The sequence below is a fragment of the Chroicocephalus ridibundus genome, chromosome 8 (assembly GCF_963924245.1).
Source record: "Chroicocephalus ridibundus chromosome 8, bChrRid1.1, whole genome shotgun sequence".
In the NCBI taxonomy this organism is placed as follows: domain Eukaryota; kingdom Metazoa; phylum Chordata; class Aves; order Charadriiformes; family Laridae; genus Chroicocephalus; species Chroicocephalus ridibundus.
This window is the reverse complement of record NC_086291.1, coordinates 19253112-19278387: the sequence shown is the minus strand read 5'-3', so window position 1 is coordinate 19278387 and position 25276 is coordinate 19253112. Positions and strand designations below refer to the sequence as shown.

Genomic DNA, 25276 nt, shown 5'->3' with positions numbered 1-25276 from the left:
AAACTTAAGGTTTTCTTCATCCAGTGTCTGAAACTACATTTAAATACTTTTTTAAAAGAGAACTGGGAAATACTGGCACACCAGAGAAATTAGACACAACTTGTCAAGTTTGTCAGATGACTTCTGATAGTAGTACTGTGCAGTACTTTTTGTTCCAGTTGTCTGTGCTGCAGTTAGTTTCACTTCTTATCATTTGCCTGTCTTGGAAACAATTTTTAATTGGTGATTTCTTATATCTCCGTCACTACAAATATAATTAAGGGTGTTATCTTCAGGTAATCTTTTGTGAATATAAAAATAACTGTATTAAAATCTGGCTCATGGGAGTTCTTGTTTAAAATTACTTGAATATTCTGGTTTTGAGTAGCTTACTATGAATAGGGGTCTACTTTCATTAGCTAATTTAGCCACTAAAAATGATTCTGATTCTTCTTGCTTTTGTTAGCTGACAATCTATTAGACTAAAACTGAGGTTTACACATCATAAACTATATGATTGGTTTGTGACATGATGTAAACATTCTCTGAAGTTGTGAGGAACTTTAATATGTTGAAGCGTTTTATTCTCTAGGCTTATTTTTATAATTTCAGGAAATAAGATGAATTTGTGTCTCTTTGTGCTTCAGGAGCTTGTTCGAAAAGGGATACCTCATCATTTCAGAGCAATTGTGTGGCAACTCTTGTGCAGTGCTCAAAGCATGCCAATTAAGGATCAGTATTCAGAGCTTTTGAAAATGACATCTCCTTGTGAGAAATTAATAAGAAGGGACATTGCTAGGACATACCCTGAACACGATTTTTTTAAAGAAAAAGACAGCCTTGGACAGGAGGTCTTGTTCAATGTAATGAAGGTAAGTCAGTATTTCAGACCTTGAAAATACATTAGGAAGAATGTGCAAAAAATTTTGGAAAATAATTTGCCTTGTATATGGTGAACTTGCATCAGTTTCATGTGTTCAAGTTTTTTTTAAACTTACTCCACTTGACACAAATGGTTTAACAAATTACACTCCAGTTACAGATACAGCTTTCAAATGTGGTATTCCTATAGTTGATGGTTTTACTTCATAAGAGATTAAAAAAAACTTAGTAAGTTTGCATTAAAACAGTCACATGCTCAATGCTGGTAGTATAATGGAATAAAGTGTGCCATGAAGTAAACAAAACAATGCTGACCAAGGCAAGAACACTATAAATCAGAACTCCATTCAGTTTTCAAGTGTTTCTGAACCTGCAAGAGGTAGCAGCAAATGGCAGGTAGAAGCTGATGTGCAGTTGTTACAGTACCCAAGCAGAAAATTAGAATCCCACCATAAAATTAAGTTTTGCATTATTTTGTCTTCATTTTATTAGAGCTTAAATTTTCAAAGACAGTCTTTTCCATACAATGTAGTTTCAACACTAAGTTGTCAGGCTTCCAAATCACAGTAACTTCCATAACTCTAAAATGAAGATGTAATATGCATGGGGATCACTGCACTTCCTCCACCTGTAAATAAACCTGCAGCATATAATTTTTCTGAAAAGAACTGTTGTTTCTTTGTCTGGTTTGTCTCCTATAAAAGTAGTGACCTTGTGCAGTTTGTATGCCAGCTGTCTCTCTTATCTTTTGTCAAATTCCTGTAGTTGAAAAGTGCACGTATTTTTTTTCGTATGCTTAGTTTTAGCTTTGTAGGCTAACAGAGAGCAGAGTTCATACCACTTTGTAGCAGCAGGTAGCAACTAGATTATCTGACTAAAACTTCTGAATAGAATGTCTGTCCTCACTGGATTTGAGAGAGGAAGAGTAAGTTATTATCAAAATAATGGCATGAACTATGATTACTTTTTATGGCTAATGAGGCTTTAATTGTTGAGAGTCTTAAAACTTTATTTCCCAGGCTTATTCTTTGGTGGATCGTGAGGTTGGATACTGTCAAGGAAGTGCTTTTATTGTTGGATTACTGCTTATGCAGGTAAACATGATGTTAAAAATATGTGAACCTTTAAAATACCTGCTAGAATGCATAATATATCATGGTGGTTTATTGGGAATTTCTATAAAGGTTTTCCTTCGTCATTTTGTTACAATGGAATTGTCAAGGGCACCTGTTTACTCTGCAAATCAAATGAGACTTACTCTCTGTGCTTCTATTTGCCAAGAAGATACTGTCTTTGAGTGGGAGAATACATTTATGTCTCAGAGCAAAGATAGGATTGCAGACTTGCAAGCTATTTTGGTGAATGTTGTTTCAACTATTAACGAACTTCTTGTTTAAATTCTATTGCACTGAATCTCCTCAGAGTTCAAATGGAACTTCACAGTTAATTTGATAATCTTAAAGCTGCCTTTGTATTATTGCCTTTTGTTTTATGACAAAGCAGACCTCCATTTCAGTTTAGAAATCACTTGATAGAATTCCCCATATACAGAAGTTTTTTACAGTAATTGGTTATAAATCCTGTTTAAAAAAACCCAACAAACCAACCAAAACCCAACAAAACCAACCAACCAAAAAAACCCAAAACACCCCTACTACACGCACACACGCATGCAGAAGAAACCCCCAAACCTTCCCAGGCACTTACTCTGATCTATCCGTACGTTTGTCTGGAGGTTTCACTGTGCTTTTTTATTTTTAATATAGATGCCAGAAGAAGAGGCATTCTGTGTGTTTGTTAAATTAATGCAAGATTACAGACTACGAGAACTCTTTAAACCAAGCATGGCTGAACTGGGCCTTTGTATGTACCAGTTTGAATGCATGATACAGGTACACACAAAATCTATCAACTTTCTCTTCAGTAACTATTAATAAGCCCACTCTAGATTTGATTTGGGGATTTACAAACTTGTGACTTCCTACTGGGATCAGGAAGTGTTTTTGTAATCTGTGCGTTGCAGGGTAGTAGTGGCATAGGGCTTTCTGTACTGGGACTTCTGTTGCATGGTTCTTGATAATGATGGGCAATATCTTCCCTAGTCCTGCGTTACGAAGCTGCTGTCTGTACTAAATATCAATTATTTTTTTATGCAAAATTTGTCCAAAACATGGACACACTAAAATTACTAGCAGAAGCTTAATCTATTTTTTCCCTTCCTCTTATTTTCCAGGAGCATCTTCCGGAGCTTTATGTGCACTTTCAGTCTCAGAGTTTCCACACTTCTATGTATGCATCGTCATGGTTTTTAACTATATTCCTTACAACTTTTCCACTACCAGTTGCAACAAGAATATTTGATATCTTTATGTCTGAGGTAACTACTCAATACTCATATGATCCATTTCAAGAGTAGCTGTTAAAAGCAGTTATTTAGGTAGTGGTATAAATCCCATTATGATGGGCAAATCTCAAATAGTCTTGCTCTTTAGTCCTTACGCTTTTCAGATTATTTTGTAGGGGAAGATGTCTGTGTATGTAGTTTGTCAAGGAAGAGCAACTACATCTTTGCATGTAGACGCTGTATGCAACTTTGTACTCTAAGCCTGTTGAAGAGTTACCAAATCTGTCAGTTCTGGACGCAATGCAAAAGCATTGCATACAACAGGGACATCAGTTTCTCAGTATTATAATAAGTTTGGGGTGGAAAGTAATGCTGCTTTCAGGCAAAGTTGAAGGTCTATGGGGATATGCAGGCCAAGAGGAGGGAGTGTTGCTACTTTTATTGTCCAGATGATGAACAGTAGCCAAAGAAATTTATGGAATTATTCAGGGTCGCTATCATGAAGACGCCTCAGTTGTGTTTAGAATTAGAGCTGTGTGGGATTGTAACTGGTAACAAACCAAATCTTATGGTCCATTTATGCTTTTTCTCTGCAGTCATCTCTTGGAAAATAGTAAGTCAAAGGTGGATCCTTTCAGCTTACACTCAAGAATGTCTGAGATAGTATATGCTGAGTGAGACATTCCCTTCTGTCTGTTTAAATAGTTTAACTGCATTTTACCATGTCTGAAATTAAAATGGCTTTTTTTGAGATGTACCTGGGGTTTTTTGAATGAGATATATTTAAAATGTTTGATAAAGCTGACATAGGAAACACCTGTCACTCAAGACTTTTTTTACCTCAGCCCTAGTCTCTCTGAGGAGGGGGTCTGGCATCAGGACAAATAGCCGGACCACTTGTCCTGGGACAAAATAAGAAACCCAGAATCAATTTGTCAAGAGGTTTTTCAGAAACTTTTTGTTTCTTTGAGAAACTAGGGTGAGATTTCCATTATTAGTAAATAGCAGAATCATTCTGTACTGTTGACAATGCCATAAATAATTATTGGCTATTTCTTAACTTCTGTTTTCAGGGTTTAGAAATAGTATTTCGAGTAGGTTTAGCAGTACTTCAGATGAACCAAGCAGAATTACTGCAACTTGACATGGAAGGAATGTTACAGGTAAATTAAGGTTATAATAATTGTAACAGATGTCTGAAATGTGTAGTGTGTGTGTATGTGTATTTCTTTGCAGCTATTAATTATATGTAATCTTGTGCTCTGATTGCTTTTAGCACTTTCAAAAGGTCATTCCACATCAGTTTGACAGTGGTCCAGACAAATTAATCCAAGCATCTTACCAAGTCAAATACAATGCAAAAAAGATGAAAAAGTAGGTATAACATATTTTGAGAAAATGGATTATACTGTTGCTGAGAGCTACTGTTTGTTTATCTTTAAAACTAGTTATTTGGTATTTCATTTTGATTTTTCCATATTTAAATTTTTTGTTGTTTTATACTATAAACAGTTAAAACTGAAGTTCTGTCTGCAAGAAAATTCTTCTGAAGCAGTATTTGCAGTTTTTTCTTAACTAGAATAAAGCTATATCTCATTTATAAAAATAACCTGAAAAGCTTTTAAAGAAACCTGCAAGTTATGGGGAATCACAACACTTCCGTAAACAGGATCTGAATAGAAAATTCAGTGTGTATGGGGGGAGTAGCTTTGGGCGGGGGGGAGGGATTGTTTTGATTTTTTTTTTTTTTGAGGGAGGGTGAAGCAGGTAAAGGAGATTAAACTTTATGATCTGGCCTAAATTCTTAAGACTTTAGTTCTCAGAAACTAGAAAAGTATTCACAGTGCTAAAGAGTATGTGTATGGTCAAGACTAGTGCTGTTCAAAATATAAATTGATGAAACTTTAAGACCATTAGTAATTGTAAAATAACTTTTGAAATCCCAAGCATAATGCTACTTTTTTTTTTAAACATTAGTTGTATGTCTTCTCTTTTCTGCCTTTGGTAAATTATGTTTTGATAAGCCAAGCTGCACGTATTGTGCTTCTCCAGGATTAAGTTCAGAGATTCTCCAATTGGTTGTAATGTATTGTACTTCCGCTGTTCTTGTAGATTGTGCTAGGGTCTTTCAGTTTGCATTTGTTGACCCTTCTGTCAGCAGCCTGTGACGAATGCTGTAAAGTGAGCAGTCTTCTCTAAAACAAGTAGTAACAAAGCTTTCAGGAAAAACATTTTCTCTGAAAGCCCATAAAAGCATATGTAGTTTAAAATCCTAGCATTCCGCGTCTAAACTTCCTTGGTTGCCTTCTGCAGAGGCATTGTTTATCTCTGCTTGTTTTTTTTCTTGTTGCCAGCTTTTTCAATTGGGACAATTTTGTAGCATGCTGGAGAGGGGACAAAATTGTTTTATATGTTTCAGATCTTTGTCTGAAATCTCTTTGCATCTTTTGTCTTCCAGGCTTTACAAGCTGTGTTTTCTTTCGGCTGAATCTATTGAATTGATTATTGTATAATTACATTGAGTGGTTACTACAGAATAGGTCCAAATCATTGCCACTGTAAATGTATACAAGCAAGAACCTGCACTTCAGAGTGCAGGTTCATACCTACAAAAGTCTGTGTGTTTAAATTTCATGTCCAGTCTAAATATTTACAGGAGTGCATTTCAAGTGGCCACTTAGAGGAAATATCAGTAATCTGTATCTCTATTCTACGGTTGTTTGTTAGGTGTTACACCAACAAGTAAGTTATCTGCAATTTTTCTAATCATAACTTACTATTTCTAATTTTTAGGTTAGAAAAGGAATACACTACTATAAAGACAAAAGAAATGGAAGAACAAGTTGAAATTAAAGTAAGAGAGCCTCAACAGATATATTTATGGATCAGTTTAATTCCTAGGCGTGGGGTTATGTATTTGATCTGTATGTGTATCAGGACACATAACTGAGGTCCCCAAATTCTTTTCTTTCAGCATTTGTATTTGAGCTGTCTGTTCATAAAGGACACTTACGGTGAAATTATTGAGACTTCTGGTGGACATCTAAAGAAAAATCTTTGGACGCCTGCTGTACTTAGTTTTCATTATTTTCTGCTGACTAAAGCTTGATTACATATGGCCTTATTTACCAGAGGTTCCAAGTGTGTCGGTTTAGATGTAGGTGTCCCAGACAGGAGGTTTGTGAGACACGTGTTAAGATAGAGTTTGTCAGAATGTGTTTGAGTAGTTTATCATTGATTTTGAGTTCTTGATTTTTCTTATGCATTGGACCCAAGATTGAGGGTTTTCTGTCTGCAGTCACTTTTTCTTTTGGAGCTTCTGCAATTGATACATAATGAGGGAAAAAAACCACCCTGCGAGTGCAGTTTGTTTCCCTTTCATTAACTGACCTACTTCCTGTATGTACTTAATCACTGTATCTCTTTGCTTTTGTGACATAAGTAGGCTTTTGCTGTTTTTTTCCCTTTTTGCATTTTTTTCACAGCATGGTGTTTGATATGGATTTGCTTCCTTGTGCCATGTTTTTAGCCAGTTCCATGAGAAAAGCCAATGGGAGAAATGATGGGCAAGTGTAGGATATAAAGCTTAGTAGAGGGAGTGAGGACAGCCTCCCTTCTTCCTGTTCCACTGCTAGTCGTTTTGCCTTTCAGTATCAGTTTCTAAGGCATTGGCTCTTCAGAAAAATTCCGGGAGCACAAAGGTGCTCTGAGCTTTTTCAGGCCATTTGTAATTGTTGTAACAGGCAGCGAGGCAGGCAGCAGCATTAGGAACTGCTGTAATGGCATCTCAAATGAGAAAATTTGCAGGACTCAAATGACAGCTCTCTACAGAATAGGACAGAATAAAATCATTTGAAAGACAACTATAATTTTAGATTTTAGTATTTTAACTCCAAATCCTTCCCTGCTCCCCCTTCCCTCCCCCAAAAAACCAACACCCTAACAAAATCAAACAAACAAACAAAAAAATCCAACAAAAAACCCCCAACCAACCAAACCCAGCAACCCAAAGCTGTCTGTTTCTAGGCCCTGCTTTGGGACCTTATATAAACCACTTCTAACATACTTGCTTCTGCTAAGAAGCTCTGCTGTTTCAGGGAGATGGAAAACAAGCACACGGAGTCTGTCTCTTAGCCTTGGCAGAATAAAGCATTACTGAACTGATATCCATGGCCCTATTCTTATGGATACAGATCTCTTCTATCTGAATGCTGACTGCTAAAATTTATAGGAAATGCAGGTAAAATATGCAATTCAGTACAACTCTTTCTCACTTCTGGGGTATCTGAGGTAAATAACTCAGTATAACCTTACAGATTAAAAAAATATTATTCTATATTTTAATGTAAATTATTGGGGGGAAAAAAGGAAGGAAACCTTGCAGCTATCTCATTAACCTGTCCTAGCGCAGGGAGTGTACTTTCATGTCCCTTAACCATGAAGACTGTGTCTGTCTCTGTTTGAGGAGGAGACTGTCAAGTCTAATGCGTGGTTAAGCCCTGTGGTTGACCTGCAGACATGCTGCTTTTCATCTAATGCAACACAGATGCTTTTGTATAACACGAGGCTTCTTCTCATCTTTGCTGTATCAAGCTGTTTAAACTCATCTTCTGGGTTAGTACATAATATAAAAAGATGTTAAAAAGGTCACTAATTATTTTTGTATTTATATTGATTTTCATAGATGTGATGAGATAAAAACGTTAGTTTGCTTGGCTTTTATCAGACTTTCAATTCATAACTTGAGAAATACAATTCTGAACCATTTACCTTTCAGAGGTTACGGACTGAGAATAGACTCCTAAAACAGCGCATTGAAACATTAGAAAAAGTAAGTATGTTGGTGATTAGATTTAATCTGTGTTAATTTATACTTAAATTGACAGCAATTGTACTATATGAAATGGGAATCTCAGAATTATAGCTTACTGTTTTTCCTGTTGATCTGTGGTGTTTACTAACATTCCTTAGCCAAATAGCATGGCAATGACAAAGCAATTAGGGTTGGTGCTTGCAAATGTTTAAGATTGTTATGTCTGGCTCTTGGTGAATATGAAATCAAGCATTTTGACATACACAACTTTTGTTGTACTGTTTTCTTTCTAAATTAGAAGCATATGTTCAAAGTCCAGAAGACTACATGAAATAGTGGACTGCTTGGGTGGAAAAGAGGTTGTTGTGAGAGAATCCTCAGTTTTGAAAATCTGAAGTTGCTGGGTGTTTTTATGTAGGAGCAAAATGACAGACCTACCAATGACCAGAGGGAGATGAAGATGAAAGCAGATTATTCCATTGGTAGCGAATACAGCAGTAGAGGGGTGTTGCTGCAGCATTCGCATTCAGTACAGAAAGTCTGCTGCCATTAATATGTTTTGAATATTTGTAGCAATTATGGGTATGTGGGGGGGAGAATAACTTTTAAGACTTACTTATCACAGATTTAATCTGGAATAGAGTTTTGTTAGGCTTCTTTGTAACTGGATGTAATTTTAAAAGTATGCATTATAGCTGTTGTTGATACATTGCCAACCCATGGACAATGTTCTCCAATGGCCTCTCCTATATTCTGGTATCATGTTTCCTGTGATGGATTGCATCTGAGCTTGTCTGCTCTAGAATGAACATTCTTGTCCATCTTAACCACAAACAGCAACTGTCTTTCAACAAATGAAATCGAATGCTGTTTGCTGTTGCAAACAGTTGTTCTTGTTTCACGGGGAAGAAAATGGTAAAGATTCAACTTAGAGTCACAAAATTGAAAGATATCACACTTCAGATGTTAAATCCATTACAGTTTCTTGGAAAAACGGTCAATCTATGTCAAATTTGAATTGATTTCTGAATTTAGTTTGGAAAAATGCACATAATGAGGACATATTGTGAAAGTTGTTACCAAAAATACAATTTTATAAACATCTTTGTTTCTAACGCTGAAGTGCTGATAAAATTAACTGAAAAGAGCAGACTCTTTACAAGAAGTTTGAAGCTGTAGTGAATCACTTCAATGCTGTTGGCAAATTTCTAATAGTAAATATCCCTGTTTTATACTTAACTTGCAGAGGTTTGAAATCAGATTATTATTTTTATTATTAGGAATTCCATGATGAAGCGCCAGATGCTACTGCTTTTGCAAATTCTATACTTAAAACTTCAGAATTCACTTTCAGAGTATCCTATTCTGACTGGAATTAGAACATTTCAAAATGGGAAAATATTATCTACTAATAAGAATTTCTGAAGATCCATCACAGCATCTGAAACAGATCATAAAGTGTGAACAAACACATTGTGTTGGAAATCTATTTTTATTTTAAAGTATTTTTTTCATCCTAACCTATATGATTTAGTTGCGATTTCCTTAGTGTACCTCAATGATAAACATCTGGCCTTAACTTCTGAGTCATAGCTATTATCAACCAGTTTGAAACTTTAATTTTATTAAAAGTTCCAAGGACAAAGATGGTCTGCGAATAGATGTGTTCTCTGTTGTAGAATCTGCAAGAATTGAGTACTTTCAAGGGTGATAGAGGAGAAATTAATTAAATGTGCAACTTGGGTGGGGGGAAATGTAGTGCTTGTCAGTGTACATAAATGAAAATTTCTTTCTTGCAAAACTTTGGCAAGGAAAGAGAATCTACGAACTGCTCAATTGGGTTTACTGCAAGAGTTCAGTAAAATAAAATACTACCTGTCATAGTTTAATTTTTCTACTTGTGTCTGTCAGTTTGCACCATTTAACTTTCCTGCTTCATCTTTTTGGAAGCTTTAGTTCTGCATGAATGCCTTGGTGCTTAGTGGAGTTCCCTTTGTGCTCAAATTGTGCCTTCCTTTGATGTTGTGGATAGACCATAGACCACATCTTGCATCTATCTACTAGATCATATCAGATAATGTACCAGTAACTCTTGTTAATTAAGGAAGCAAGCCATTCAGATAAAAAAATATCCAGTCTCCTGTAGGCGAATTTTAAGTGTTACAGAAATCTGGCTTTGAGATCTTCTTGTGTCACAGACTGTGTCAAATCTACTGCAGAGGAGGCTGCTTCCTGGGACTTTCAGGCTGAGTTGTCTTAATTTATATGAAGAGTTGTTAACTTTGCAAAACGAATTTGTACAGAAAATGGGTAGAATTTGGGCATTTTCTTTCTCTCAGCTCTTGTCTTTTTTGTAACTATTATCACCCCTTTGTGTTTTGTTTTTTCTTTTCCTTATTCCTATCTGAATTTTTCCTTTGTAGGAAAGTGCTTCCTTGGCAGATAGATTGATACAGGTATAGTCTTTTTAGTCTTTTTCTGTATGACTCTCTTCCTACTCTCATAAAACCCCCAAACTGCTTTAATGCATGCATATTAGCATGCTGTACTCTATCCCTGCCTTGCTGATTTGTAATAAATATAGAGCTAATATCTTGCTAGATGCTTGTTTAATTTTGTTTACTAAAAATGTCTAAACCCAATACCTGCACGCTATAATATTTTTCATAGTCTAATGTAATTTTTGGTACAAATTCCTACGACGAATGGATTCTATGACACTATTAACACTGAAATTGAATATTGCGAGCTTAAATCTGTGCATGTACAACTGAGTAATACTGCATGGGAGGAATTTTATTGAATGCAAGTACGCAATTGTGCTTGCTACACGTATGCTGAACTTAGTAATAAAGTACTAAAGCAGCTGTTCAGTACTACCTTGTCCTAAAACTTCTACCAATTGTACTCTATGCTGTATGCAAAACCAATCTGATGAAATAAGCAGCTAAGCATCACAAAGACAATCTTTCTTGGATTTGTCCTCAATTGCTTAAAAAAAATAAATTATGTCCTAAGGGACAAGTGACAAGGGCTCAGGAGGCTGAGGAAAACTACCTCATAAAACGGGAGCTGGCCACCATCAAACAGCAGAGTGATGAGGCCAATACTAAACTGGAGCAAGCTGAGAATACCATCAGGGAGCTCCAACAGCAGCAGCAATGGGTAAGGAGCCTGGCAGCACATCATCTCATCTTTTTCACTCGTGTTTGTTTTACCTCATCACGACATGGTCTCTGTGCTGTCCTTGTAAATGCTTGTTCATTGTGATTTGCATTCTTAAAATTACACAAACTGGACTAAGTGATATTTTGGTCTGTTCTTACTGATAGATGAGATCCATAACCCTGGATAGATGCAAGTTATTAGTTTAGAGAAACAAAAAAAAAAAAAACACAAAAAAAACCCCAAACAAAAAACCATAATAAAATGTACCAAGCCAAAACCCCAACAACAGCAAAAAAAGCCATCACCACCAAAGAAATACTAACAAAAAACCACCCACAAAACCTTTGGTAGTTCCTAGTGATCTGAATCTAGCCATTGCATATTGTGTCACTCTGAATACTCAGATTTGAGAGTTGATTCATAATGCCTTTATCTAGCTTCTTATTTAAGTCAATTCTTTCCATATTGTTTCTCCTGTGTACCTTTTTTTTTTTTTCCTGGCATGCTTAAATTTGCTGCTTGCAAAAATACAAGGGTATTGTCGCTGAGTTTAGGGCTGCAGGGCTTTACTAAAGGTGTTGGTTTATGTGCAGATAGAGCAGAAAAATAACTAGCAGCTCTATGTAGTACTGTGTTTGTATGTACTATGTGTTTTGGGTAGTATAACGCGCAAGACTTCAGACTCTTACTGTGAGACTGAAGTTACTTTCTCCAAGCCATTTACAAAGTGCTCAGTGTCCTCTCTTGAGAGGGAGGGAAGCATTTTCAGGAGTCTTCACATGCTGAATAAATTGTGCACTAGCAGTATTGATGTGAATATGCTCATATTGTTTTTTAAGTAAGTGGTATCCAAGTACTTATCTGAAGCCCTGGGTGTTTTCAGGTGTACGAAATACAACTTTTTTAGAACTGCAGCTACTTACCAGATCCCTTACAGGCAAAAACCGAGTTTGTTTTATACATCTTCCACCAAAGCTCTGGAAATACTTGGATCTCTTCTTGGAAGGTGGAGATGAGACTTACCGTTAGACTGAAAAGAAATCAGAACTTAAATGCAACATTACATAAATAGTTTATTATGTCTGTTTAATGCATTTAAGTGTAAAAAAAGGTACATATTTTAGAATAGTTGCAAGGAATTATTGAGCTGTTACTCTGCAATGTGTAATGCTGTTTTTTCATTTAATTCAGCAATTTCTTTAGGGGAAAAAAATGAAGAAATTATAATTGGGAAGATAGGGATGTTCTAGCAATGCTTACCAAAATTTTAAGTATTGTTGTAATCTTTCAAGTGGAAATGAAATGGGAAATGTTTATAGACTTGATTAGCCAGATGTTTGCTGTCTGATTACAATAGTACAGATGCTTTTGGAATGTGTTTTTGGAGGCATTCATGTCACATACCTGTATTCAATTAAAAGTTACTAAAAGATACTAAAATGCTGTATTTATCTATTTCTTAATTGATGGGTAATATGAATTTTAAAGCTAACGCTTTTAAATATGCTGGGGACCTTATTAAGTAGCAATGGTAGGGAAGCCTGGCAGGTTGGCTGGGCAAGGATGGAGGTCCTGAGCAGAGCTATAGATAACTGGATTGCAAAATTGATTTGATTTGAGCTGTGGGGGCAGGAGATTGGACAGGTACTGCAGGGGTGGAGAGCAAGTAAAATGTGAGGATGGACAGTTAATTTAAGAGCCACACTTCCTACCCTGCATGCTTGCAGCCGCCTTTTCCTACACTTATGTGTAACTGCAACGATAGGAAATAGTTTGACTGTGCTTGGAACTGAGGCTCTAAAGCCATGTGGTTATAGGGGGATTTGTGCCTAGTAGCTGACTAATTTTGAAGCGTAAGGAATAGTATTGTGGCTTTGAGGGCTGTCTGAATTAACTTAGACAACGTGCTGAAAGTGTGAAGATGGTTTCAATTAGTAGTTCCCTAGATTCTGCTGCATTAGTAACATTTGTAATTGAACGGGCTTCTAATTTTGTTTGCAAGCACGGAAATAGGAGCAACAAAGGTAAACAGCTGCATGCACTGAGGGCACCACCTAGTGGAAATCCATCAATTTCTTTTGAATTCTGGCATTTTAAGTAGAGTACACTGATACATTTTTTTGCTGCTTCCTAGTGCCAGTAGCTCTGCTCTTGGCAATGCTTCTCTTCAGTATTGTCTTATGAATATTTGCTTCAATGTCGTTGGGTTTTTTTCTTCCAATTATTTCAGTTTTGTTTATGATTAGCAAAAAGGATTGCACAGTGTACTTATAAATGGCTACATAGTTTATCTGTAGTTATTTAAAGGTATAGCATCTATCCTACATATTTTATAGTCTACATCTTTTCCAAAGTTGAGTTGTCTGTTTCAGCATGATAGAAACTGTACAGTTCAGGTGTGAATTTCTGAATAGGAATGTATGAAAAGAACTGCCTGAGGATACTCGTGTTTGCCTCTTCTGAACAATGCTATGGGATTTAAAAAAAAGAAAGCAAAACACAACCCACTTGTAAATCATGAGGCAGGAGAAATAAGACTGGGCTTCTTTTTCTGTTTTGTTGGTAGCAAAAATATTATCTAAACAACAGTATTTAAGAAGGATAACATAACCTTTGTAAAAAGGTTATGCATTTGTATTTAAGTATAATCTAGGGTTCGTTCTGTGAGACTTGATAGCACAAGTTGGGGTGGCTGAAAGGGTAAGTATTGAAGGTGCCTACAGGACGTGTGTGTATATGAAGAAATTCTCTTGCAGCACTTCTTTGTAAGGCTGAATACAGAGATGGGGAGAGGAGTATTCTTTTGACTTAAGTCCAACACTAGAAGACCGAATTACATGCAACTTTAATTTTTCTTGTGCTGAAGTATTTATAGGGAGTTTTTAATTAAACTAGAATGACTTTATTACAAAGTGTTGCATCTACTTAGAGAGGTTGTTCTTACCATTGTTTCTTAGTGAAAGGAAGGGAAGTTCTGCTTTAGTGCTTCTCCCAGACAACATGAAAATAATACTAGTGATCATATAATAAATCATATATTAAGTGTCATCAAATGTATTCCACATATTTCTGATTGTATTTGAAGTCATTTGGAAGGGGAAAAGGAAGTGGAAAATAATAAGACTTGAGATGGAGTCTTTGTGCTTAATTTTACTTTAGATGCAAACTTTTACATCTTAGTAGAGAGCAGCTCTGTCAGTGTAAGGTTTTTAAAAACAGTGTTATGACCTGTACATTCTTTATATTTAGGTGCTTCAGCTACCTAAACATTTACCCGAATGGTTTCGAAGAGAATGCTACTAATCTGTCTTTGGCGTGTCTGATCTTTAAATACAGAAACTTGCCAAAGGCTTCTAGATGTGGTGGGTAACCAAAAGATTAAGAGGAAGGTGGTTTCTTCTTCATACTGACACTAAATCAAGAGCTGCGTGGAGGAAGTTGTGCCTGACTTCAACAGAATACAGGAGGTTTTCTCTTGAGGCATACTAAGAGTGATGGTATTTGAGGAGTTAGGGGTGAGGGTAATCAGCCTATTCTCACCTACTGATGATAATCATGTGCTGAAGGTTTTTTTCTCTGTTCTCTTTCTCCTATTGTTTCTAAATGAAAAAGGTAGGTTCCGCAGCATGTATAAAAATGATAATCTAACAATTTCTGCCTTCAGAAATACACCTCCAGAATTAACTCCATTTAATACACCTCCAGAACACAAACCTCAGTCTTTCCCAGTGATACTCTTAACTTTCAATGGTTACCCAGTTCATCAGTCTGAACGCTTGAAAAACGAATCTGAGAAATGAGAGGCAGTTCAAGCTAGAATTGCTTCACATCTTATTTTTAAGAAGGCTCTTCAAGTGTATTACGTGAAGATAGAATTTTAATTGACTAAACATTCAGATAGAAGCATGTGTGTTTTGCAAAGTAATTTATAGCCATGTATTTGGTTATTGTTACAGCAACTCCATAATGGATAGTTTCTGTTCAGGAGCTCATGCTAAAATGACTGATAATAATTAAAAGCGTAATAACTGATATAGGGAACGTATGCATGTAAATGAGTGTTGCAACCTTATGGAACTTTATTTTACAATATACTTTTTTTATGATATGTTCTGATTTGCAACCAAAAAGCAGAAATTAAAAAAAAAAAACCAAAACACTTTACTACAGTTAGTGCTTAAATGCGTAACCAAAGTTAACTGGGTACCTGCTGGACAATCTGTTAGTTGCCCTTCAGTATAGATAATAATCTGTAATGATCCTGTCATCAGCCGAAATAATATTAGGAATGGTTGTGTCAGTCTCTGAGATTTTACTATTTCTGAGATTTTAAGAAAAGTTTGGGGAAAAGAAATACAGTTTTGTGAAGCCAAGCAAGGACTTGTTTCTTCCAGACATAAATGGTTATAGAATTACATTTTTAGTGCTTTATATTACAAACATATTTTAAACACAGCCAAGAAAAACAGTGTTACTGTGGTTAAAACATTTGGCTGGTGCCTGGAAATGTGTATTCACATTGTGTTTTTTGTCATAAATTCTAGGGCTCAAGGCAAATATATAAAAGCAGTTTTTTTGTTAAAGAAGTCAGTCTTAAAGTAGTCTTCAAACATTGTTTTGACTATAAACTTGTGCTACCTTTATATTCTACATTATTGAAATTGTGTGTTGGTTTTTTAAGGAAAAAAAAAAATCACAATTTTGAACTTGTGAATATTGTTTTTAAAATCTGTTTTGATCTTGGCTGTGGTTTTTTTGCCAGCCTGTCAAGACTTGATGTAAAGTTTATTGTGGGTAAATAGAGAAGTACTCCTAACGTATTCCTTAGGCAGGTGAAATCTAAAGACAGATTTAAAGGTGGCATGACTTGTGCCTGAAACTGAATAAAGTAACTTTTTTTTTTTACACTCTCCATTACTTATTTGACAAACATCAGTTAGATTTTTGTAGTCGAAAACTATTTAGGGTACACTTACATATTGTTGCAAAATCAGGATATATTCAGCTCTTCAAATCTGCTGTTTTTTCTCAATTTCCTGGAAAGTACAAGAGGCCTTCTTACTTGAGGAAAGCACAGTGCATTCATTCTTTTTCCATATGTATCATAAACAGAATCTGGAACAAGAAACGTAGAGACCATTTAAGTATCTATATCATCTGATGAACGTGTACAAACAGCCAGGGAGTAAGAAAGAGCTGTTGCCTATCCTCAGTGTCTGCATGTTGTTATGTATGTATGCTGCTTGTGCTCCCATATCAGGTAAAGCAATTGTAGAAATGCGTCAGTGTTGTCCACCCAGTCTCTCCTTACACTTGCATCAGGGTGTACACTCCACTGCTTGCTGAGGCAAAGACGCTATGTGGGTTGAAAAGAATATGAATTTAATTAGTATTGTATAAGGGAAAATTAATATTAAATATACTATAATCTTTGTACATTTGTCTTCAGCTGTACAGTTAGGTAGGATGAGCACTTAAATGCATAGTCTCCGTGACACTAAAGACTACCTGTGTGAGCTGTATTTGCCTTTTAATGCTTTGCGTATATGTCTTCCATTATAGCTCCCTGTAGACACGTATTTATAAGAAATACAATAAACTGTAACACTAAGGTTACTGTAGATTTTGAATTTGGATTGTGCTGTAAATCACGATGAAAGGCTTAATTGGCATGCAGAAGTATAAAAATAAATGAAAACCCATTTCTTTACCATGTAGTTAGATGTTGTAAATCCTTGTTTAGTCCTGCTTGCCTTTGGTTTGTGCATTAAAGGTCACAGAATGTCATACAGAAGCAAATGGAACTGAAGACTTTTCTGTGAATTTTGTCAACTGTTTTGAGATGCAGAAAACTAAATTGTTTGATGCAAACATAAAATAAAGGAAGAAATAGTTGTATCTCTAGTATAACGAATACTCTATGGATTTTAAAGTTGCATTGTTAATTGAATAAAACTTCATCTATGAATCCAAGTATAGTATTTATTCTTCACAATGTAGTTAATGGCACCAAAGATGGATTAAATGACTTCCCTTTATATTTAATTTTCAGGGTAGCTAAGCATACCCAGTAACTAGGCAGCTATACTTTGGGGATTTCAACAACCATTTTTTTCCTAAACCAGAAATTTGAATGTTGATTTGGAATGGCATGGCCTGTCAAGCAAGTCTCACTATCCCTGATGAATTTCAAGTAATTTTGAAGTGACCCAAGAAAGAAATATAATGTATTTTGTAACTCTTAGCTGGAGGGAGAAATTAAGTAGGGCTTCTGAATACAAATGCTTACTATGACTTCAGTTGGATGTATCTGTTGACAGATGCAGTTTCATGAAATTGTGCTTTAGCAAGTGAAAGGATTATCTCACTTTTAATTCCAGGTAATCAACAGTCAAGAACTAAATTAATGGTGAATTACCTTACTTGAGCAGAACCGTGGGGGTCTCCCCCCTTCCCCCTCCGCTGTGAAGTTTGGAAAGGGTGACCTTAAATTTTGAACTGCTGTTCTGTTACTGAGGGAATGTGCTTCAGTGTGCAAAACTGGCTGGGAGTAGTCTTGGAGTAAGTCCTATATAGAAAGAACCAAATTTCTTTGTAGCTTGGGCCTGTGCTGTCTGTCTAGAAGGGGCTGTACTGCTACTTGTACCTGGCTTTTTCTCATAAATCCAAGATTATCGAATGCTTCTGTTGAATCAGACTTTAAGTGAGTAGGGATCAAGAGAGATAGTTCTGTTAATCTAGTAATAAGCTAGTCTTTCCTAAGCATCTCTTTCAGCATATCACAAAATAATCACAGATCCTTTGAGAATTTTTTGGTGTAGGTAACAATTAGAGAAAACTGAGTTGTTGCTCATCAGTACTAGTAGGGGTCTCAGTTTGGTCTTACGCATTTGGCTTGTGGCGGTGTTCAAGGTGTGTAGTGTTAGGGTTCTTATTGTTAGCAGTCTGGATGGACATGTTAGTAGACTTGTGTGAGGTATGCGCTTCTGTCGATCCTAAGCTAGTATTCCTAATGTTAAGCATTTGAATGCACTTTGCACTCCAAATCTGGCATATAAAACCCCTTTCAAACCGTCTGTGCTTCATACTAAACATATTTCTGCAAACTTTGTAGCATAAATGCAGTTCACGATACAGTGAAGACTTTGTGCTACAGCTGGAAAAAGAGCTGGTCCAAGCCAGGCTGAGTGAAGCAGAATCCCATTGTGCCCTGAAGGAGATGCAAGATAAAGTTCTAGAGATGGAAAAGGTAAATCAAACCAGGACCCTCTGTATAAAATAGCAGTAGAAACAGACTACAGGTCCCTGTAATTCTTTGCATAACTGTGCTCTAGAACCTTCTCTTCTGTTTTCACTTCTTGCAATCTTTATATCCTACAGAAACCTGTGGTTAATATAGCAAAAAAAACCCTAAGAGCTTTTTGCACTGGGAAAGGTTTGTGAAGAACGGATCACTTTTCTCCTGTTCCTGACACCCACTGCAGTGGAAAACTTGGAATCTGGTGGTCTTTACAGTGAATGTGAATTGTTTCCAAATGATATCCTGCAACAAGAGCAGTCAGCTTAGGGTGAGCGTTGAGGTGATGTGAAAGTAAATAGGTTGGGAGGGGAGGAGGAAAGAGTTCAATGTTACCATTCCCAGGTCTTGAGTTCTTGAGTGTCTCCCACTTCATCCCATTATGGGCAGGGAAAGAATACTTCCACTGTTGAGTATCAAAATCTCTACTGCTTTTTTGGGTGCCATCCCAACTTGTAACTTACTGATGCCACAGTTCGAGCTGTATTCAAACCAACTGTCAAAAGTTTACCTTTCTTTGAAGAAAAACTTAACTGCAAAATAAAATTTTAAAAAGGAAAGAAAAAAGCCCTACTAGTTGACCTAATATAAAGCATGCTTTTCTGATCCTGGTGTATTGGCTTTGGAAATTGTTTCCTCATGGAAATTTTAAAGAGCTATACACTCAGCAATGCTGACAGAACTTGCTAGCTAATTGGATTAAACCACTAGAGTTAAGATTTTCATTTTTTTAGTTGTCTGAGGGGCTTCATGGGAGTCTGACAGGCAAGTAGTGTGGTAGTTTTTACTGTACTGAACATGGGTAAGAATTCAGCATGGTATTTTTCAAGGTTCAAAAAGAGACTACTACTTAACCTTCATCAGCATGAAGATAGCATACACTGAAAACTTAAATGTGAAGAAAAACTGGAGCAGTGGGAGAAAGTTGAGTGTACCAGACAACTCAGATGTATAGTAGTGTTTCAGTCTGTCATAATGAACTTAGGCACGTGAGAAAGCGACTGAAGTTAATTCCCTCAAATTCCTACAAATACAGTTCTTTACTGCTGTTAATTAGTGATGTGTCATGTAATCTGGGAAGATTCTGCTCAGTAACCCAAGACTTGCATGGCTATACTGACAGTGATGTAAACATTCAGAAACACACCCTATCGCTTTATATATTTGCCAATACTCAGATACCATGATTCTGAAACACTGAGATGCTAATAAATGGATGTTGTGCTCTGTTCTGTTAGTTAATTGTGCTGTGTTCTGTAGTTAGTTAATTACTTCAATCTTGACTCAAGAAAAACTGACAGCTGTCACAGTACTACACATCTACAGAAATACTCAATTTTACTGAGAAATACAGTAGGAAGTGATGAAGGACAGTTTGACTTAGAGTATTCGATGACCAGTGATTTGATTTAGGGATATTGTAGTTAGGCAGACTATATTCTTTTTCTTCCCCTCTGTTTTCTTCCCAGACTTCCATTATTCTGCTTTCATCACTGTTTCACTTTCCCCAGGTCACTCCTCCCATGTGTTTTCCTGTTTTCTGTTTAGCTTTCTCTAGTCTTTCTACTTTTTCCTCATGTGTTTTTGTAAACACCCATGCACTTTCATCTGGAAGACCTGTTATTGATTGGTGGTTGTTTATAAATATTAATGGTGGTTCCTTTTGCCGATTTATCTTTTCTCCTTTTCGAAGGTAGATGACCTACTTCCCAAAAAATAATTTTCCATTTATTATTTTTCCTGTAAGTTATAACTCTAAAGGTGTAATTTCAGTTCCTCATTTGCTTTAATTCTATCAACTAGCTCAAAATCTCTCAGACTTCTGTCGATATTTTTGATGATGTGTGCAAAATAGTGTAAATAATGCTTTGTTAGGGATACCATCCAGGGAAATCTGGAAGTCAGAATACCCAAAACTACCTTGTCAATTTTTTTGGTAGTTCGCAGTTGGAAGATACTTTATTTATACTCGCTATATCCAGGAATTTAGGTTTTTTGCATCACTTTATTTTGCAAGGGATGTGTAATTAAGAAAGTCTGGTTAGTAATAAGAGTTATCATTCTGTGCTTATATTCTTGGAGTGGGTCTCTCTAAGCACAATTTTATTCAAATACATATTTAAGAGGATGGTCCTTGTTGCAGAGGAACAGCTCTCTCCCTGATGAGGAAAATGTTGCTAGACTACAAGAAGAACTGATTGCAGTAAAATTAAGAGAAGCAGAAGCTCTGATGGGTCTCAAAGAACTAAGGCAGCAAGTCAAAGATCTGGAGGAACACTGGCAGGTATGGGAAACAATACACTTAACCATTTATATTTTCAATGAACGATGATAAAGCAAGAGACTACAAAATTTTGAGATGTAGAGATCAAGTAAAAACTAGTGATGGTAGATCAAGCTGCTGAGGTGAGAAAATCTTTAAATGCAGCTGTCACAAGAAACTTTACTTCAAAAGTATGTTAAAAATTGGTCCCTAGTTGTTATAGATGACAGAGCCTGTGCTACTAACTAGCCATTCTGATAGAAAGGAAGTACCTGATCAGTCCTACTTCACTAAATGTTAACAAGGGCTAGAAATAGGCAAAAGTCTCGCTTGCAGTTCACTAACTTACTGTAGTTGGGAATGACTGTCTTCAGCTTTTTAATTGGCTGTTGCTAAAACTAGTAAGTTTGCATGGGTTTCTAGTTTTTAGGACAAATAGGAGCACTATAGCAACTTGTCTCCGTATAACTCTGAGACCTTAAATGAAATAAGAGAACAGCAGGAAAGATCAGGTATTATCAGCAATGGCATGCTATTTTTTTAGCGTCACTTAGCTCGTACTAGTGGAAGATGGAAAGATCCTCCCAGAAAAAACACAGTGAATGAACTACAGGATGAGCTGATGACAGTGCGATTGAGAGAAGCAGAAACTCAGGCTGAACTGAAGGAGACCAAACAAAGAATGATGGAGATGGAAACACAGGTATGTTACTGAACACTAGCACGTGTGAATTGAGCTGAATGCTGGCAAACTGATGTCAAATGGTAGATATCCGATGATGATCTTTACCATCTACAGGCATGACTTTAGTTCCAAAATGTGCTTTTTAAATGCTGTTAGACTAGGAGAATGTAGTGCATATAGTCCAACTTACTTTAACGTCTCTTCTTTAGTCTTTTCCAGGACTAAGCTTTCTGAATTTCTCATTTGGACTAATTGGTAGACTCTGTGAATGTGTGTGACACTTAATTCATTAAACTGTAACTCGTGTAACAACAAAAATACATTTAAGGTGTTTTAAATTTCACAACCCTTATTGATGATTCTGGTAATAATTCTAATTCTTTCTTCTGGTGAAATTGCCTATACTAGGTTATCTACTGAGGTCATGAACTCGTTACTAAACTGGACTCTCAGCAAAACAGCTTCATGTTGTCAGGGTGTTGGTTTTTGGTTTTTTTAGCAAAAGCTTTAAGTTTCATGTGTCAGAAAAGAAATCCATGATTCACCATTGCTGAGATTAGTGCAGAAAAGACAAAAATAACTGCCAAGATCTTTTTTGTGTAACTAGGGAATAAGTTGTTATTGAGCAAACAGATCTGAAATGAAAGTGCACTAAAGTTGGTGAGTTCATATATTAGTGAACTCTTGACTGAATCAATAAGCACAATGTGCTGTTGATTGAGAAGGATTTGTAAGTTGAGAAATCTTCCCATGAAATACCCGCTAATTGTAACTGTTACTTGAAGGAGACCTGTGCATCCAGAAGGCTAAACAAACAAACGCTCTACTTGACAAGCTTCAGCAATCCCAGAAACCAGGAGAGCGCATAAGGATGTGCTACTGAAGAGAGATGAGCTAACTGCAAGGCACATGGCTTTTTGCTGACAGAGGCACCACTTTTTTATACCAACTGAATAAAAGCTTCCTCTTGCCATAACTTTTCAACTGTTCATTGAAGTATTAACGCTGTTTCACTACAATTAACATATGCTTTTGTTTTGTTGCTTTTTCCCCATCTGTGTATTTATTTTAGTCAGTAGGGGGCATAGGTATCCTGCTGTCTGGATTACAGATCACAAGACCTTTAGGTAGTCGCTTCAGTGTCACGCATGGATTTTTTTAATATGCTTATGCTGTTTAGCTATCATTTGACAGAAATGCAGTTGTTCTTGTGTTATGTACTAGTCTATGTACAGCTTCATATAAAAATGGTGTGACTTGAACTAATGCACTGATCTTAATTAAGGTCCCATGTTCCTTTCAGGAATTCACTGGACAGAAATGTACACATAATATTTCTGACATACCTGATGTTTCTTGGATGCATCAGCTTGTTGCTGTTGTTGGTATACAAGTTCTTAAGATCCTTGCCTTACCTAAGCAAAAGATTGGGAAAAACAGATGTACAGGAACTTTGCAATAATATTCTTAAAATGAGTCATCTGTTGTTTAAGAACAATTTGAATATCCTGGTTGTAAACCAAATGTCATGCAAACTTTTCTGATTAAACTTGCAAAATTCTGAATGCTTTTTCATCAAAAGTTTTTATAGTAAATGATCTACAAGTGTTTCTTGTCACGCTTTGGGGAGTTAAATTAATATCAAAGATCTTTCCTTAACATGCATTTTCTTTTTTCTTTTTTTTCATAAACTTCAGAATCAGATCAATTATAACCATTTACGAAGGGCAGAGCAAGAGGTTACCAACTTGCAGGGGAAGGTACAGTATCTTTCTGCACAGAACAAAGGACTTCTTGCTCAGTTGAATGAAGCAAAGCGTAGACAAGCAGAAATTGAATGCAAGGTATGCATGGTGCATAGACTACTCGTGTGCTAACATATGTGTACTTCTTAGTCTTGTCCGCTATTGTTGCATAGAATTGTGTCATCATTGAGAAGCAGAAATCACAAAACTAAAACTTTCTTTTACTGATTTGACAATATCATCTTGAATTTACCGTTTCACAAAAATCACTTCAGGTTTTGATAGAGCTGCTTCTTTGTGGTCCCACAAAGACAAACTTTTACTTTAAAATGTGGTTCCACTCAGAAAAGTGTCTGTGTGTAATATAAAAAGACACTCTTACACAACAGATCCTGATCACTGTGTACTCTGACTGTCTTTAGTGATAGAAGAGGTTCATTACTTTGACACTCACTGTTACTGCAGAATTAGTTTAGGTTCAAAAAAAGGGAGTAAAAGTAGCATTTGAATGGAGGCCTACAGAAGGGAGCATTACAGTAGTCATTGCCTAATAGTAACCAGACTTTAAGGGGACAGCCCGAAAGCATTGGGCAAAAGAGTAATTTTTATTACTGTCAATGTACAAGAGAGCCCAATCAGATGTTTGAATCTCAGATTTAATTAGTTAATTTTGTAACTAACTCCATAACCATTTACTAATAACTTATGTCTTTAATTTGTGCGCGCATAATATGGATAAGAAATAAAGGATAAGTCTTACAAGCTTTTTTCTCTTCAACTGGATTAAAACTTTCCTGAAATTGCTACTGCTATTTACTTCAAAAAAGGGTGGTATTAGTTGACAAACTGCTATAGTTAAGATATTATTTGACAGACATGAAAACAACTTTTTACTTAAAATCTTGTGTCCAAAAGATGTATGAATACTCTTTAATGAAATCAGCTAGTGCTGAACAGTCAGTAATTTCTAAATAGGATACTTAGTATGTTAAAAATAGTACTGTAATATGAGATGAATAATCAGAATACTATTTCTTAAACTGTGGCTGTGAATTGGAAACCTGAGAGCAGATGGTGTTATATAATTTGTTGTTCGTGATCACATCTTCGTTTTGCCTTTAATGTAGCTGAACCTTTTTTATGTGCACGACTTGTTTCTGTTCTCATTCATGCAGAACACTGTTACTGGTTGAGTGTTTGTTTTTCAATTTTATCCAATATACATACATTTTGTTTGTAACATACCCTGAAGACTGCATTAGCTGCAATTTCATCAAAGGATTCTGTAGACAGTATGAATCAAGAGTGTAGTCTGAGTGGTTTATCATTCTCACTTAGCCTGGAGATTAGATGACATCCTTATTAATACGCATACTTTTGCTATAATATCACAATTCTCAGTTTTACAGATTTTCATTTCTTCTTGTAATTTCTTTTTTTTCCCCCAAAGTAATGCATAAATCTAGGCAATTTACTTGTGTAGTAAACTCTGATCTTGTGTTCATTACTCAAAGCCATAATGGTAATTTGTAATTGGCAGTTTCTTGCTAGTTTTGCTTTAGTTACAGTTCTTTCTGCAAAACAAAACTGATTTTTGTTGTTGGTTTTTAAAGAAACTTAAGAACTTCAAATAACCGAGATAACCCATGAAATACCTGGGGTATTTTCAGATTTTCATTTTTCTTGCTGTCTTGCCAGTTCCATTTGTTTCCAATGGAACCTGAACCTAAAGCACTGTAAAGACAACTTCCATTGACTCATCAAAGTCCATCACAAGCTTTTAGAAAACAAGCCACTGAATTTTAACTAGAAGAAATTGCTTCTACTGACTAGTTTTTGTTTACCATAATCACTGGTTTCCTAAGTGCTATTTTTTTAATGCTGAGATTATTCTTATTGATTTTTTTTTCTAAATATTCACTATCTTGGTGGCATGTCTTTTCATATAACCCATAACTGGTTTGTTTGATTGTTTTTTGATACTGAATGTCCTCATTAATCCTGAGGAGACTCAGAGGGTGTAGTCAATACTCTGAAGTTTTTATGTTGACTATAAAAAGAGTAAAAAATATATGCAAGTTTCAGTGTTCTCCCACTCCT

General features: G+C 36.0%; 1 protein-coding gene across 7 annotated transcripts in view; it reads left to right on the top strand.

The window, feature by feature from the left end:
- EVI5 (ecotropic viral integration site 5) overlaps positions 1-25276 on the top strand; it is an 84315-nt gene that overhangs the window by 19946 nt on the left and 39093 nt on the right. For 5 of the 7 annotated variants that reach the window (XR_010072310.1, XM_063344478.1, XM_063344473.1 and 2 more), the window contains 14 exons: positions 627-851; positions 1881-1955; positions 2628-2753; positions 3095-3238; positions 4279-4368; positions 4482-4579; positions 5999-6059; positions 7983-8036; positions 10442-10474; positions 11037-11183; positions 18301-18435; positions 20627-20767; positions 21291-21449; positions 23129-23275. Coding sequence is in view for 6 of the 7 variants with exons in the window: in XM_063344478.1 (XP_063200548.1) it covers positions 627-851; positions 1881-1955; positions 2628-2753; positions 3095-3238; positions 4279-4368; positions 4482-4579; positions 5999-6059; positions 7983-8036; positions 10442-10474; positions 11037-11183; positions 18301-18435; positions 20627-20767; positions 21291-21449; positions 23129-23275 (1635 nt within the window). In the remaining variant the exon portion in view is untranslated. The remainder of the gene's footprint in view (positions 1-626; positions 852-1880; positions 1956-2627; positions 2754-3094; positions 3239-4278; positions 4369-4481; positions 4580-5998; positions 6060-7982; positions 8037-10441; positions 10475-11036; positions 11184-18300; positions 18436-20626; positions 20768-21290; positions 21450-23128; positions 23276-25276) is intronic. The other 2 variants (XM_063344474.1, XM_063344476.1) reach the window with 2 other exon arrangements.